This window comes from Gopherus evgoodei, chromosome 9, assembly GCF_007399415.2.
Source record: "Gopherus evgoodei ecotype Sinaloan lineage chromosome 9, rGopEvg1_v1.p, whole genome shotgun sequence".
In the NCBI taxonomy this organism is placed as follows: domain Eukaryota; kingdom Metazoa; phylum Chordata; order Testudines; family Testudinidae; genus Gopherus; species Gopherus evgoodei.
Window position 1 is genome coordinate 106,347,414 of NC_044330.1, and position 13,744 is coordinate 106,361,157.

Below are 13,744 nucleotides of genomic sequence, written 5' to 3' on the forward strand. Positions count from 1 at the left end.
CATGCCAAACCCACAGAAATCGGGCTTGGTTTTGGCTTAATTGACTTGTGAGTTGCTTGTTGGCTAGTTTGTGGCTTGCAGCTTGTTGCTTTTTTTTGATCAGCTCCCAGCAAGCAGGTGCAAGGGAGGGGGCACAAGCGGGGACAAGGGGGCGAGTGAGTCAGGGGCACACAGAATCAGACCAAGACATTTAGCTACAAGCATTGCTGTTTTCAGATGAAGTCCTCAGTGACGCCTCTCATTAGTATGTGAACACAGAGACGAGCAGAAGCTGGGGGTCCTCTAACGGTCTGTATTAGGCGTGGCGGCAGCCTCTGGAATACAACACACACAGTGTACCTGGCCGTCTCCTCCACGGCGCTGGGCCACGATACTGCATCTTAGGAGTGCAAGTGAGCAAGAGAGGAACAAGAAGCAGCAGCAAACCCGCATTGTCCTCTACTGGCCAAACGCCGATGTGCACTGTGACTGGAGAGTAAACCCCACCAAAGGGCATTCCCTACACGGGAATTAGGGATGGGAGGAAGGGGGTTGTTTTTGTCAAAAGGGGGTGGAGGGATTTGACAAAAATGGCTATTGACGTTCACGTCAGTCAAAATGTTCTCACTCTACGCCCAACAACCCAAACTCACATTTTCATTTGGATTTCAAACCGAATGGAATGGAAGTGATGGTTTTGTTTAGTTTTTCTGACCTTTCCCTCCCCCATGCCCCAAGGGGAGGAGAAAGAGGGGAAGGGAATTTAAAAAACCATAAAAGTATTTGTTCGATTCAGTTCAGTTTGCATCAAGATGAAATTGTTTGTTTTTGAATTATTTCTTCCTAGGAGAGGGAGGGAATTTTGAACAAATAAGACCATTTCCCTTCAGTTTGGAGTATTTTGCAGGGGGAGAATTCCCACTGTGTGACCAGCCCTGATGCGAGCAGGGTGCTGAGGTCAGCGGAGCGCAGAGCAGAGCCTGGCTTTAATGGCCTGTGCCCTCCCCCACGAGCTGTGCTGGAGATCAGCTCAGCCGACTCCTGATGGGTGAGGAGACAGCACCTGTCTCAGCTGTTAGGCCAGGGGCTGTGGTGCGGGAATCTTGGCTCCTAAAGACACCTAAGGAATTGTGCCCCACCAAGAGTGGCAGCAAGGGGCTAGGCCAGCCACCTGGGCTGTGTAGTCTAGGGAGCCATTTCCCAAGAGTCCTGCCTGTGAGTGGGTTTGGCCATATGGCTTGGCCTGATTCCCCAGGCTAGAGGGAAGCTGCTTGCTGTCTGGTTTATGGGCTGCCAATGGGAGGCCAGGCTGGGATAAGATCATGAAAGTGACTCAGGGAGTTCCAGCCAGGGACACCCTGCACAGAGAAGGCGAGGAGAGATGCCCTGGCTGCTGCAGCTGGTGGAGCGCCCAGCAGTATGGCACATTTGGGGGTACATGGTGAGGGGTGTATTATCCACTTTCTCCAAAGCCCCTAGTAACCCTCTGCTGGGTCGTGTTTTGGGTTGGATTCACTTTCCCCCTATTTGGGTATGAAATTCTATTTATAGCTTAACCTCTGGATCTTTCTTGCTCCTTCCTTGTGCCCCCCCACCCCACTTTGCCAGGCACAGATCACTGTCCCTCCTCACACCTTGCCAGCTCTCCTGCTTGGCGCAAGGCAGGCTGCAGCCAGGGAGATTCTGACTTCCAGCCTCTCTCTTTCCCCAGCCTCCCACTAAGGAGCAGCTGGGGTTGGTGCCATGACAACCCTGGCCCCAAAGTAATTTAGAGCAGCCTAGAGGCCTGCTCTAACATTCCAGCTAATAGCCTCCAGGGGGCTGTTTGCCAGTCCAGGAGCAACAGTGCACTGCAGCCAAGCCTCCACCTTGCCCCATCTCCCCAGGGCAGCTGGGATCAGGTAGCACAGGACCTGACTACATGGGTTCAGTGCCAGCTGCACACTTCTCCATGCTGGAGGTATTGCTAGCTAGGGAAACCAGGCGGCTAGCTTGGCCCTCTGCACTGGGCCTGGATCACAGCTCATGACCAGGTCTGTTATGTCTGTTCCTGGCTTCCACAGTAAAATATCTCCCGGGTGGGGCTTCCCTCATCCCTGCTTCAGGACACCCAGTCTTGCTGCATTACAAAGCTGCTCTGACAATCTCAGGTAAGAACCGCTGGGTCTTTCTTCAGGTGATTTTCTACCCAGCAGGAGAGAAAAGAGGCCACTTGGATTATCTGGTTCCAAAAGTTGTAAAAACTCTACATTTTATTTGCTAAAAACAGTAACACGATAGTTAATTTATCATAAAAATGCCAGTGATAAATGTAGGTCTGTGTATACAATACATCCAGCACTCAGTTATCCGGCCCCCTCCATGCCAGAAGTAGTAAGATATGCTGAGCAGAACTGGCACTTGATAACCCTGCCATGTGGTTTCAAAAAAAACCACAATTAACACAAGAGAAAAAAAATCCCACCCAGCTTTTTAATAATGCAAATAGAAATCCTCTATTCTACAGGCACACGTTTTAATTGCTCATTTAATATGATTTCTGCGTGGGGCTGGGATTTCCAGACCACGGTCTGGCACAGTCAGCACCCCTTAGTCAGACCACCCATTCCATATTTGGCAGGAAATGAACAAATTCAATGTTTCCAAATCTCACAAAATTTGGTGTTTGTTTTTAAAGACACAGCTCCTGGAGTCATGTGATTATGTGCAAATCTCAGCTTCATTTAAAAAGCAAAGTAACTTTCTAGTCCCATTATTGCCAAGAAGAGCTGAAAACTGTGAACCCTAAAGCCACAAACAACAGAAGACAAATAAAAGAACCTAGCACTCATGGTTTTTAAGCCAATCTCATGATTTTGGGGGTCTCCATTCACGATTTTGGAGTGGTTGAGCTGGTGATATTGCAAATGCTGAATGGCAATTATACCCTGCACTCAGAGTGAAATTCTGCTCTCTGTTGCAGATCACCAGCACAAGGTCTGGGCAACACTGAAGTCCCACCTATGCCCTATTTTGAAGGCTGAAGTAGCATGCAGGCCTGGTGTGGTGCCTCTGCCCGGGGGTACTTTGCCGTGAGTGTGGGCTCCAGAGAAGGGAAGAATGGATAAAGCCGTGCACGGTGCAGGAAGAACAGACGGACCAAAAGCTGCAGGGTGAAAGTTTCTACTACAGTTCAGCCAGGGCCGCTCAGAGGATTCAGGGGGCCTGGGGCAAAGCAATTTCGGGGACATCTTCCATAAAAAAAGGTTGCAATACTAAAGAATACTATATTTCGTGGGTCTCCTGCGGGGCCTGGGCAAATTGCCCTACTTGCCCCCCGCCCCTTTGGACAACCCTGAGTTCAGCACGAACGAAGCTGGGGTTGGGAGGACCAGACAAGTGGATGCTGACTGTATTTACACCATACCAAAAGGTGACCCCTGAGGAATTCCAGTGGAAACAATGATAAATCGATGGGAACTTGCCTTGCCACATTCTAGCCTCATAAGCCAGGCAGCTTGTCACCCCTCAATTTGAGAGATACAGACAACACAGACACACATCTTTGCCTCAGCACCAAGCCCTGAGAAACCTGAGCAGGCCCAGACAGCAGCAACTATTCACTTTCCCTGAGCGGAGAGCAGGAACCCATCCGCCCCTCCGCGTGCCGTCAGCCTGAGCTGTGCACCAGCTCCTGAAAACAGAGCACGTGGGCTGATGCGTCAGGATCGCGGCTTGTTGGCACGTGCCCAGCACAGAACCCATGTCTCAAGCCCTGTGCAGGGAGAGCACCAGAAACATCCCCCCATAGCAGCATCTGCAGGCCAGGGGCCCCTACAGACTGCTCCCAGTCCCTATGCTCTGAGATGCTGGAGTGTATTTTTCCTGCCCTCCCAGCCCATGGGCTTGGGCTTTCCCTCCAACTCCATGACCTGCTCCCCCCATAAGGCAGAGCTAACAATAAATAGTACAGCTTTCAATAGTTCGGATCACTATTTTCCAACATTAAACAAAAAGAAAACACATTTGTGTTAAAAATAATGCAGCCTGGGGCAGGCGTCTCATTCCAGCTTGTGCACGAAGCCATCCACGGTGGGGATCTCCTGGTCTCTTTCTTTGTGGGGATCTACCATGTGGCTGTACCTTTCTCCTCGGTGACATTCCAGAGAGGGACCCCAGTTAGCAGACGGCCGGCAGCAGCTCACAATACGCTGGGAAGCAAAAAACACAGTCCCCAGAGGGGATTTAAATTCCAGCTGCTGAGAAGTCTTTGCATGTTTTTATTCTCTTCGCCATGCTTTATTCAGTAATTTTTTGTTGAACGGTGGGAAGAAATCTAAACACCAACCTCCCCACTGCCTCAACCCCCCACCTCAGGTTCAAAATCAAAGCGATCCAAATATTTGGTTACAAATCACAAGTGCGCAGTATGTTCAGTTGCATTTAAAGCTCATGCTGCGAAAGTGCCTGGGTTGATGGACTTGTGCTAGTGTAACACCGACAGACCCCAGTCGTCGGGCAGGATCGAACCTGGGATCTCAGTGCATGACCCAAAAGCCAACTGGCTGTTAGCTGAGGCTGTAGAGCAGACTCATTGAACCCACTCTAAGTGGTCTTGGTGCCACTAGAGGGGACAGAACCTCACATCCAGGAGGTGTGTGGGTTACACTAGCAGAGGTTGCTCCCCTACACATCTTGTCTGCTCTCTGCTGCTTCCCTTGCAGCTGCCAGGCGTTCACTGCACGGTGAAAGGTGACATCCAAAATAGGTCACCCTTTCCCCTGTTCCTCCTCTTTCCTGGCTCCATCTTTGTCCTCCAGCTCACTTCATCTGCATTCTGCAATCCTATTTGCTGAAATTAGCTGAGCTGAAGAACAAATGGCTATAAACTGGCCATCCACAAGTTTAGGCTTGAAATTAGACAAAGGTTTCTACCATCAGAGGAGTGAAGCTCTAGAACAGCCTTCCAAGGGGAGCAGTGGGGGCAAAAAACCTAACTGGCTTCAAGCCGGAACTCAATACATTTGTGGAGGGGATGGTGTCATGGGCCTTCCTACAATGGCATGTAGCCCATCTGTGACTGCCAGCAGCAAATTTCTCCAATGGCTGGTGATGGGACACTAGACGGGGAGGGCTCTGAGTTACTACAGGGAATTCTTTCCCGGGTGTCTTGCTGGTGGGTCTCTCTCACATGCACAGGGTCAAACTGATCACCATATTGGAGGTCGTGATGGAATTTTCTCTTGGGTCAAATTGTCAGAGAACCTGGGGTCAGTGTTTCCTCTCATTTTTCCCACCCATGTGTGGAATTAATTTTGTTATGTGCACCAATATGGAGGTGTTGAGTATCACATGACCTTCATATTGGTGCACATAATAAAATGCATGTGGTGGGGGCGGGGCCAAGGGGTTTGGAGTGTGGGAGGGGGCTCAGAGCTGGGGCAGGGGGTTGGAGTGCAGGGGTGTGAAGGCTTTGGCTGGGGATGCAGGCTCTGGAGGGGGGCAGGAATGAGGGGCTTAGGGCTGGAGCAGAGGGTTGGGTGTGCGGGGGGAGGACTCCAGCTGGCGATGTGGGCTCTGGGGCGGAGCTGGGGATGAGTGGCTCAGGGCTGGGGCAGAGGGTTGGGTGCAGGGGTGAGGGCTCTGGCTGGGGGTGCAGGCTTTGGGGTGGGGCCAGGGATGAGGGGTTTGGGGTGCAGGAGGGTGCTCCAGGACTACAGCGAGGACTCCCCCCAGCTCTCTTTCTCTGCAGCAGCACCTAGGTTGGGGGGGGAAAGGCACCTCTCCCTGCAGTGGCAGTTCTAGGGTTGGGCTGCAGGATAGGCGCCCCTTTCCCAGCCTCAGCCGGTCCGGGTTGCAGCAGAGTTGAAGCTGAGGGAGGGGCATCATGGCAGGTTGGGGGCTGGGCTAGGTGGGGACCGGAGGAGGGGTGCCCCTGCCCCGGGCATGGCAGGTCCCTGGGAGGGGTTCCTGAGCACCTTCATGGTACTAGATAGGCTGCTGCGCGTCCGCACAGCTTACAGGGAACTTAGCCTGGGGGCGGGGGTTGCCTTCCTCTGTAGCATGGGGCACAGGTCTCTTGCTGGTTTAAACTAGTGTAAATGGTGGATTCTCTGTCACTTGAAATCTTGAAACCATGATTTGAGGACGTCAGTAACTCAGCCAGAGGCAGGAGTGGGTGGGTGAAGTTCTGTGGCTTGGAAGATGATCATGATGGTCCCTTCTGGCCTTAGAGTCTATGAATTGGCAAATACACCTCTGCATTGGCACACAACCAGCCAGCCCAGACTATTATACAGACACTATTCGATATACGAGAGGTACATCAATGATATTTTCATCCTCTGCACAGACAACTTAAACTCCCTCACAGACTTCCACCACAACTTCAACAACCATGAGCCGTCCACTGAACTCTCTCTGGAGCACTCCCACGCTAGCATCCACTTCCTGGACACCATGATCAGCTTCGACAAGTGTGTACGAGACACTCACCGGTCACCAGATCCAGTAACCATCCAAAACACACCAAGAGATCTCTTACCTACAGCCAGGCACTCAGATACCACAGAGTATTCTTCCAGGAGAAAGTCTGGAATATACCCCTTAAAACATTTAAAACTGCCTTCACCATACAAGGACACTCTACCGGAGAAGTTTCAGAGTGGTAGTCGTGTTAGTCTGTATCAACAAAAAGAACGAGGAGTATTTGTGGCATCTTAGAGACTAACAAATGTATTTGGGCATAAGCTTTTGTGGGCTAAAACCCACTTCATCAGATGCATGGAGTGGAAAATACAATAAGAAGTTGTCAGCTGTTTGAAATGGACCATCCTGATTCTCACTACAAAAGCTTTTTTTCTCCTGCTGATAATAGCCCACCTTACTTGATTAGTCTCATTAGAGTCGGTATGGCAACCCTTATGTTTTCATGTTCTCTCTATCTCTCTGTGTCTCTCTCTGTCTCTCTCTCAATATATCCTCCTACTGTATTTTCCACTCCATGCATCTGATGAAGTGGGTTTTAGCCCACGAAAGCTTATGCCCAAATAAATGTGTTGTCTCTAAGGTGCCACAAGGACTACTCATTCTTTCTACTGAGAACTAGATCACTCATGGAACAGGCCACCAAAATCCCCTGAAAAGAACCTGCTTCAATACAGAAATAAGACCCTCCTCCCCTCCAACCGAACAGCCTTCGTTGTCCCCACCACCCCACGCTGGAACCCATACGGGGTAACATCAAACAGTTACACCCCCACTCATGGGGACCACTATTTGGAAAATATTTCCTGAACCCCCTCTTCAGCCCTCTCCAAACTCATCATCACAAGCAAGCTTCCCACAGACTTAGGACACCAACTCAAAGCAGCACCAGATCCTGCCAGAACAATTGAGCAAACCTGCAACCATATCTCCACTGGTATGATGGTCATCACCCCACAATGCACGTTTCAAGATCCATGGTCCTATACAAGCGTGGTGTTGTGTACCTCATCCCGTGCTTTTAATGCCCAATTACACCTGTGTGTGTGAAACCCAACAATCACTGCACTTTCGAATGAGCTCACACAGGCAAATGATTAAAGGCAAAAACACCCTGTCACCTGTGGGTGAACACTTTTGCCAAAGTGATCACTCTACATCTGACCTCTCAGTCCTCATCCTCCAGGAAATCTGCACCAACACCTTTAAAAGACGAGCCTGGGAGCTTAAATTAATCACTTTGCGAGACACTAAAAACCATGGTCTTAATAAAGACACTGGATTCATGGCTTATTACAACAATCTATACCTACTACTCCCCTCCCCTTTTTGTCCTATGACAACAGGGATATTAATGGGCCTTTTCACCTTGAGTGGTCCCTCAGAACAAGTGCTAATTACCTACGCTAAATTATCGGCTGCATTGTGTATTTAGCTGTGACACTCTCACTACCTTTCCCAGGCTTGAAGAGCTCCGTGTATCTTGAAAGCTCGTCTCTCTCACCATCGCCCACTTTGTCTCTTCCTCAGTCAGAACCCTTATTAACTACAGTGGGATGTGGCCTGAGTGAAGATGCGAGCCCAACTGTAGATTTGAAATTGCATAGTTCAGCACTGGGATAACAACGAAAGCAGCAAATGAGACCATGAAGATCAGGCCAAACTGCACGTTCGTTCATACCACAGGGAAACACTGCCAACTGCCAAATGACTATGAAATTCCAAGGGAATTGCTGATTACCTTCGTATGACAACCAGTCAGGCCAAATTCACCTCTGGCAATGACAGGGCTTTGTTTTGATCCAACAAGTTTGTCTGATTAACGTATGAAGTCAAAGTCGAATCCTACCCCCAGTGAGGTCAGGGTGAGTGTCCCCATTAATTTCCGTCAGGGCAGCTAACCCCATGGCCCCCTTGCAGCTGTTCTCTTAGACCGTTACCTGCCACAGGTTTCCTTGAGCTTTCACTATTTTTACAATCGCAACAATGGGAATCCAGATGATGCAGAAGACAATCATGCACCAGCCCACGGCCGATCCCCAAGCAGGGTATTCGACTGAGCCGTACTTGGGAGGCGAAAATGTGACCAAAGACCAGCATAAAATCACCTGTTGGAAAAAAAAGAGGGAGAAAACCTGACTAAAGCTCAGAGCGATTTGTACTGATTACAGAACACACGGTTTACCAATTTATCTCCAAGATATTTATCTCTGCTGCTTTGACAGAGATCTAGGTGCTTTCTGTATGCAGACTCTGGCTTGCAGTTCAGGGCTTTGTTTTCAAATGTGGGCAGGCAATAAGAATGATCATGCATCGCCCTCTACCGACCTATAAGTGTCTATTGACCTGCATGCACACACTTCCTGTATTTTTTTATATTTAAACACCCGTGTTGCTCGGAAATACACATAACTCGGCAGGCACATCTCACACATTCGATTTACATGCACAGGCATGCTCTGAGGATGTGGAAGGAAAGCTCACTATACCTCTGTGCACTAGTCGAATGTTTACAGGATTGGGGCAAAGAATGCTGAGTTAAGTTCTGGAGAACATTCCTGCCCAGGTAAGATATTTACATTGAGCATTTCCTCGTGGGTATCCTAGAAAGATTAGAGATAATGTTGTTGCTAGAAAGGGATCTGCAACAGTTGCAGGTGTGGTTTTTGTTTTTGTTTTGCACATATGAAAGATGAGAAGCACATGACAGCACAAAGTAGCAATGATCGGAGAGAACCTGAAGAGTAAGGAATGTGGTGAAAGGGCTGGTTCGTCCCAGGTGTAATGCCATTGGCCTCAGGAGAATTGTGTCAGAGATTTAGTAGCCCAATCAAATCGATCAGGAATGTGGGGAAGAGAAAGGGTGGGAACTGAGAGGAGAAATTTCAGAGCGATGAATGAGTATTTCCAGGTAAGGCCTTTGATACATGGGGCTTCATATGAGGAAGATAAGATGGATGGTAGATTCAAAACTGGCTGGGGGCACATTTGGAAAAGTCAGAGCTATTCTGCAGGGCACTAGAGCTGGTCTGAACATGGAATTTCCATCCCACGGGAAATTCCAATATCCCAAACTGGGACGAGCCAGGGGATGTGACAAACAGGGGAAAGCGGCTGGGCACCATCCCTGGAAACATCAGCCCCATACACCAGTGGGGGAGCTGGGGGCCAGAACCTGCCCCATGGCCGGAAATCAGTCAACTTCTCCAGGGAAGGGAACTCATGCGAGAGAGTTCCCTGCCCCACCCCACATTCAGGTCCACACAGATCCTGAAACATTTCCCCTTCTGCTAAGGCCATACGCCAGCTCTAGGGCTGCAGCAACCCCGCTCTGCTCCTGATGGGCAGTGTTGGAGATATGGAGACCTTGTTGCTCTCACTTTAAGGAATGACTTAGTTGCCATTAGTCTGATCTCCAGGAATGGCCTTTTGGCTCCTAGCAATGCCGGTAACCCCCTGTGCATTCCTTAAACCTTGAGTTGCTAGGCACTGGCCAGGCAGTGCCAGAGCACGAAGGCAGCAGCCATGTGTCCTGTGCCCAGGGAGGGATGCTCTTCAGGGATGGCGTCTGAGTTACCAGACACGTGGAGAAACCTCAGTTGGCCTGTTACGCTGGCTTTAAAGCAGGCTCAGAGGGGCATCCCCAAATCTCTACAGGGAAACTGTTCAAGGTGGAATGAATATGTACTTGGCCAAAAATTCCGAGTAGTTTGAGTGTTGTACTTACACACAAGAGAACAGGGGTAATGAAGAACCAGCATGCTCTCCACCACAGCCAGAACCACCAGCTCTTCTTGCCAATCATCATTTCAGTGTCTTGGATAAATCGGTTTCCTCCTATTGGAAGTTGGCCAAAGAGGGCATTGTAGGATCGGGTCTAGAACATGGGTTTTATATGCACAGAAAGCAAGTATGGGGAGCGCTACAAAGCATGGATGCATTGCTCCTTACTGATAAGTTCATGGAGGATCGGTCCAGAAATGGCTATTAGCCAGGATGGGCAGGGATGAAACTCCATGCTCTGAGTATCCCTAGCCTCTGATTGCCAGGAGCTGGGAGTGGACAACAGGGTGTAGATCACTCAATGATTGCCCTGTTCTGTTTATTCCCTTTGAAGCATCTGGCATTAGTCACTGTCAGAAGACAGGGTACTGGGCTAGATGGACCATTGGTCTGACCCAGTATGGCTGTTCTTATGTTCTAATGATTTGGACCAAGAGATATTTTTAACCATTGAGATATTATGCAAATTTTCCTGTAGAATGTTTTGGTTTTATGTCTGTGATATGACCTGGATTATTTGCATTGCCACAGCTTGATTTTCCAGTGTCAATGATTTACCATAAATCCAGCTAATGCCTATTATTTCCAGGACCGCTGCAAAAAGGATCCCCCATCCAGCACAGAAATGATCCACTAGGTTCACCCAGTAAATTCCTGCCTGAAAAACAAAGAATAAAGAGGCAGCTTTTCACCCAGTGCTAGTAACCTTTTGTATGGCAGTATGAGGTGCTCATGCCAACTGAATTAAACCTCAGTCTGGGTTTTTATTTAAAACCCCTGTTTCCCAGAGGTGGATATCTCATTCATTGCACATTATTTCATTTAAATATTTACATTTAAAACAGACAAGTGCATTTGATGGCATACTCCTGATCACTATTGTACTAATAAAGCACATATAAAAACACACATAACAGGATAGCAGGGTTTGAATCTGGGACCCTGGGTTCTATAACATCAGCTTTTGTGGATTGACCTAAAGGAGTAACGCTAGCAGTGTGCTGCTGAAGTTGACTTTTATTCTCTGTTATGCACCAGCCACTAGAGGGGGACAAAGACCCAGAAGCTCCTCGTGTGGGTTACACACAAAGATTACACAAATTAATCTCCTGAACTGAAGAAAAAAAATTAAATCAATGGCTCACAGACAGTAAAAGAACAGCTCACAAATTATAAGCTGACAAAGCCTCCCATTTAAAAGATTATAGTCATTTCAGAGGACTGGATTCTGCAAATACTGCTAGTAGGACTTCTGGTATGCATAAATTAAGCATGTCCATAGGTGTTTGCAGAATTGGGGGCATGGAGGTCACCTCTCTCAGAATACAGAAACACAAGACTTGCTTGTCACACAGGGAAATGATTGTACTGTCTTGTACAAATTCCCCCACCAGCTGAACCATAATTAAACCCATTGCCAACAAAGAGTTAATGTTATACCTGAGTGACGCAGATGAGACCAAGAAAAAACAGCAGCATGCATAATCCCAGAGTTACAGGAACCCTCATCTTTTTCATCACTTTGGGGTATACATCTTGTATGGTGGTTGTCACTGTTTCTGCAGGGGAAGAGAGAATGTTACTTGTTGCACATCGGCAGCAAAATGAAGAAATGAAGCTAACACTAACCAAGAAGCATTTTGTTATTTTAAGCAGAATGGTATGAATAACTGATTTTTTTCATTCACTGGCTCTTCTGAAAATAAGTAAATAAATAAATAAATAAAATAATTGTCAACTTCAATTCACTTGAAATGAAAAAATTTCAACATGTTCAGCAAACTGAAAAGTTGAAAGAAAATAATTCTGCACCGAACAAAATATTTTGTTCAACCTGAAATTTTCAAGCGTTTTAAAATTTCTTCAAAATAAAATTGAAGGAAATTTCTAAATATGTCACTGGAAATTGAAAAATGAAAATGTTTAATCTGGAAAATGTCAAAATGAAAATTTGATTTTTGGAAGGGTTTTGGGATGGGTCACTGAAATTGACACAAATTCTTGAAATGTTTTGGTTATTCCAAGTCTACGGGTGTTTGGGGGGGGAGGAAGGGGGAAATCAGCTGACAAATTTGACCCAGCTCTAATGTCATGTCTTACTCACCTATGGAAGCAAACTGAGAGTCAAGCCCCAACAGTAAAAGCATGAAGAAAAATAAAAAGGACCAAAGAGGGGCAACTGGTAGTTTGGAGAGAGCTGATGGATAGACAACAAATGCCAAATCAAACCCTGAAATAGAGGAGGAGAAGATACATTATTATCATGACCCAGTCAGTGCAAAATTGACTCATTTCTTTTAAACTTAAATAATGGGAAATTATATCAGAACTTGTCGTACAAAGTCAGGTGTTGGTTGGGCAATTTAAAGACTAAATCCAACACCATTAAAGTCAATGGAAGTTTTGCTACTGACTATAACCAAAGCAGGATGTAGCCTGAAATTGCTGAACCAAACTTCATTAAAGCTCAGGTTTATTAGCTGTGGCTAAATAGGATTGCAGAAAACTACTAATGACATTTCATTACTTTCATTCAGATTTGAATAGGCTAATATTACAGGAAGATCCTGAACAAGAAAGTATCCCAATAGCAAAACAGGAAGGTCTAGGGTTCGTAAATAGATGAGAGGTGAAACTCCCCCTGGTGAGAAGATCTGGTCATCCCAAAAGCTTGTGTGCTACTTTAGAACCACTCAAGCCCTATTGTTAGCATTTCAGTGGGACTTAAACTGTGCACAGGCCTTGAGTATGGGATGAATTTCACGTACAAGTTGGAAGATTTACTAACATATTTGATCCAATAGGACAAACAGAATCAATATCAAGCCTGTATTTTCATTTTTTGAAATGTCCTCTTCTATTACCGTATGTATCAATCTATCATTGCTCCTGCCCATCAGCTGAGATACACTTGATACATAGGGTGGGGTTTTCAATAGCTCCTTAGTGGCTTAGGAGTAGAAGTTCCATTGACTTATGGTGGACAGCATGAAGTCAACTAGTGATGGAAAACCAGGACAGAACATCCTCCTTCTTTCAAACCTATATACGCAGAAAGTGCTTGGCACCAATAAACTACGGTCACAGCAGCGGAGATTAAATAGGTTTAGAAAACAACTCAAGAGTGTGTCAGACAAGAAGACTTTGAGATGAATAGTGAGACTATCAAACAAACCTGAGTCTACAACTTCAGAGACGGGTCTGTCTGCCAGGAAAGCCATATGACCCAAAACAGAGAATATCGCAAATCCCGCAAACACGCTGGTGAGGCAGTTTACTGAACAAACAACAATGGCATCAGAATAGCAATTGTTATGGAACTTATTGTAAGAGGAGAGAGCGACCAGGCCCCCCCAGGCCACCGACAGGGAGAAGAATATCTGAGTAGCTGCATCTTTCCAAACCTAAAACAGAAATAATTTAAGGTAGATTATTATATTATTTACCCCCAAATACTTGTTCTAACCCATTAGGTGTGTTCTGTAAGCGGTGTTGCATTTTTTTTAAAATAATGTTA

General features: G+C 47.0%; 1 protein-coding gene across 1 annotated transcript in view; it reads right to left on the reverse strand.

Annotated features, from left to right (window-relative positions):
• Positions 1-2,243: 2,243 nt before the first annotated feature.
• SLC6A14 (solute carrier family 6 member 14) overlaps positions 2,244-13,744 on the reverse strand; it is a 28,781-nt gene continuing 17,280 nt past the window's right edge. Inside the window, exons 8-14 of the mRNA XM_030576251.1 lie at positions 13,403-13,631; positions 12,332-12,457; positions 11,668-11,786; positions 10,786-10,885; positions 10,172-10,281; positions 8,385-8,552; positions 2,244-4,169 (exon numbers count right to left, since the gene is read on the reverse strand). Of these exons, the coding sequence (XP_030432111.1) occupies positions 4,020-4,169; positions 8,385-8,552; positions 10,172-10,281; positions 10,786-10,885; positions 11,668-11,786; positions 12,332-12,457; positions 13,403-13,631 (1,002 nt within the window). The 3' untranslated portion in view covers positions 2,244-4,019. The remainder of the gene's footprint in view (positions 4,170-8,384; positions 8,553-10,171; positions 10,282-10,785; positions 10,886-11,667; positions 11,787-12,331; positions 12,458-13,402; positions 13,632-13,744) is intronic.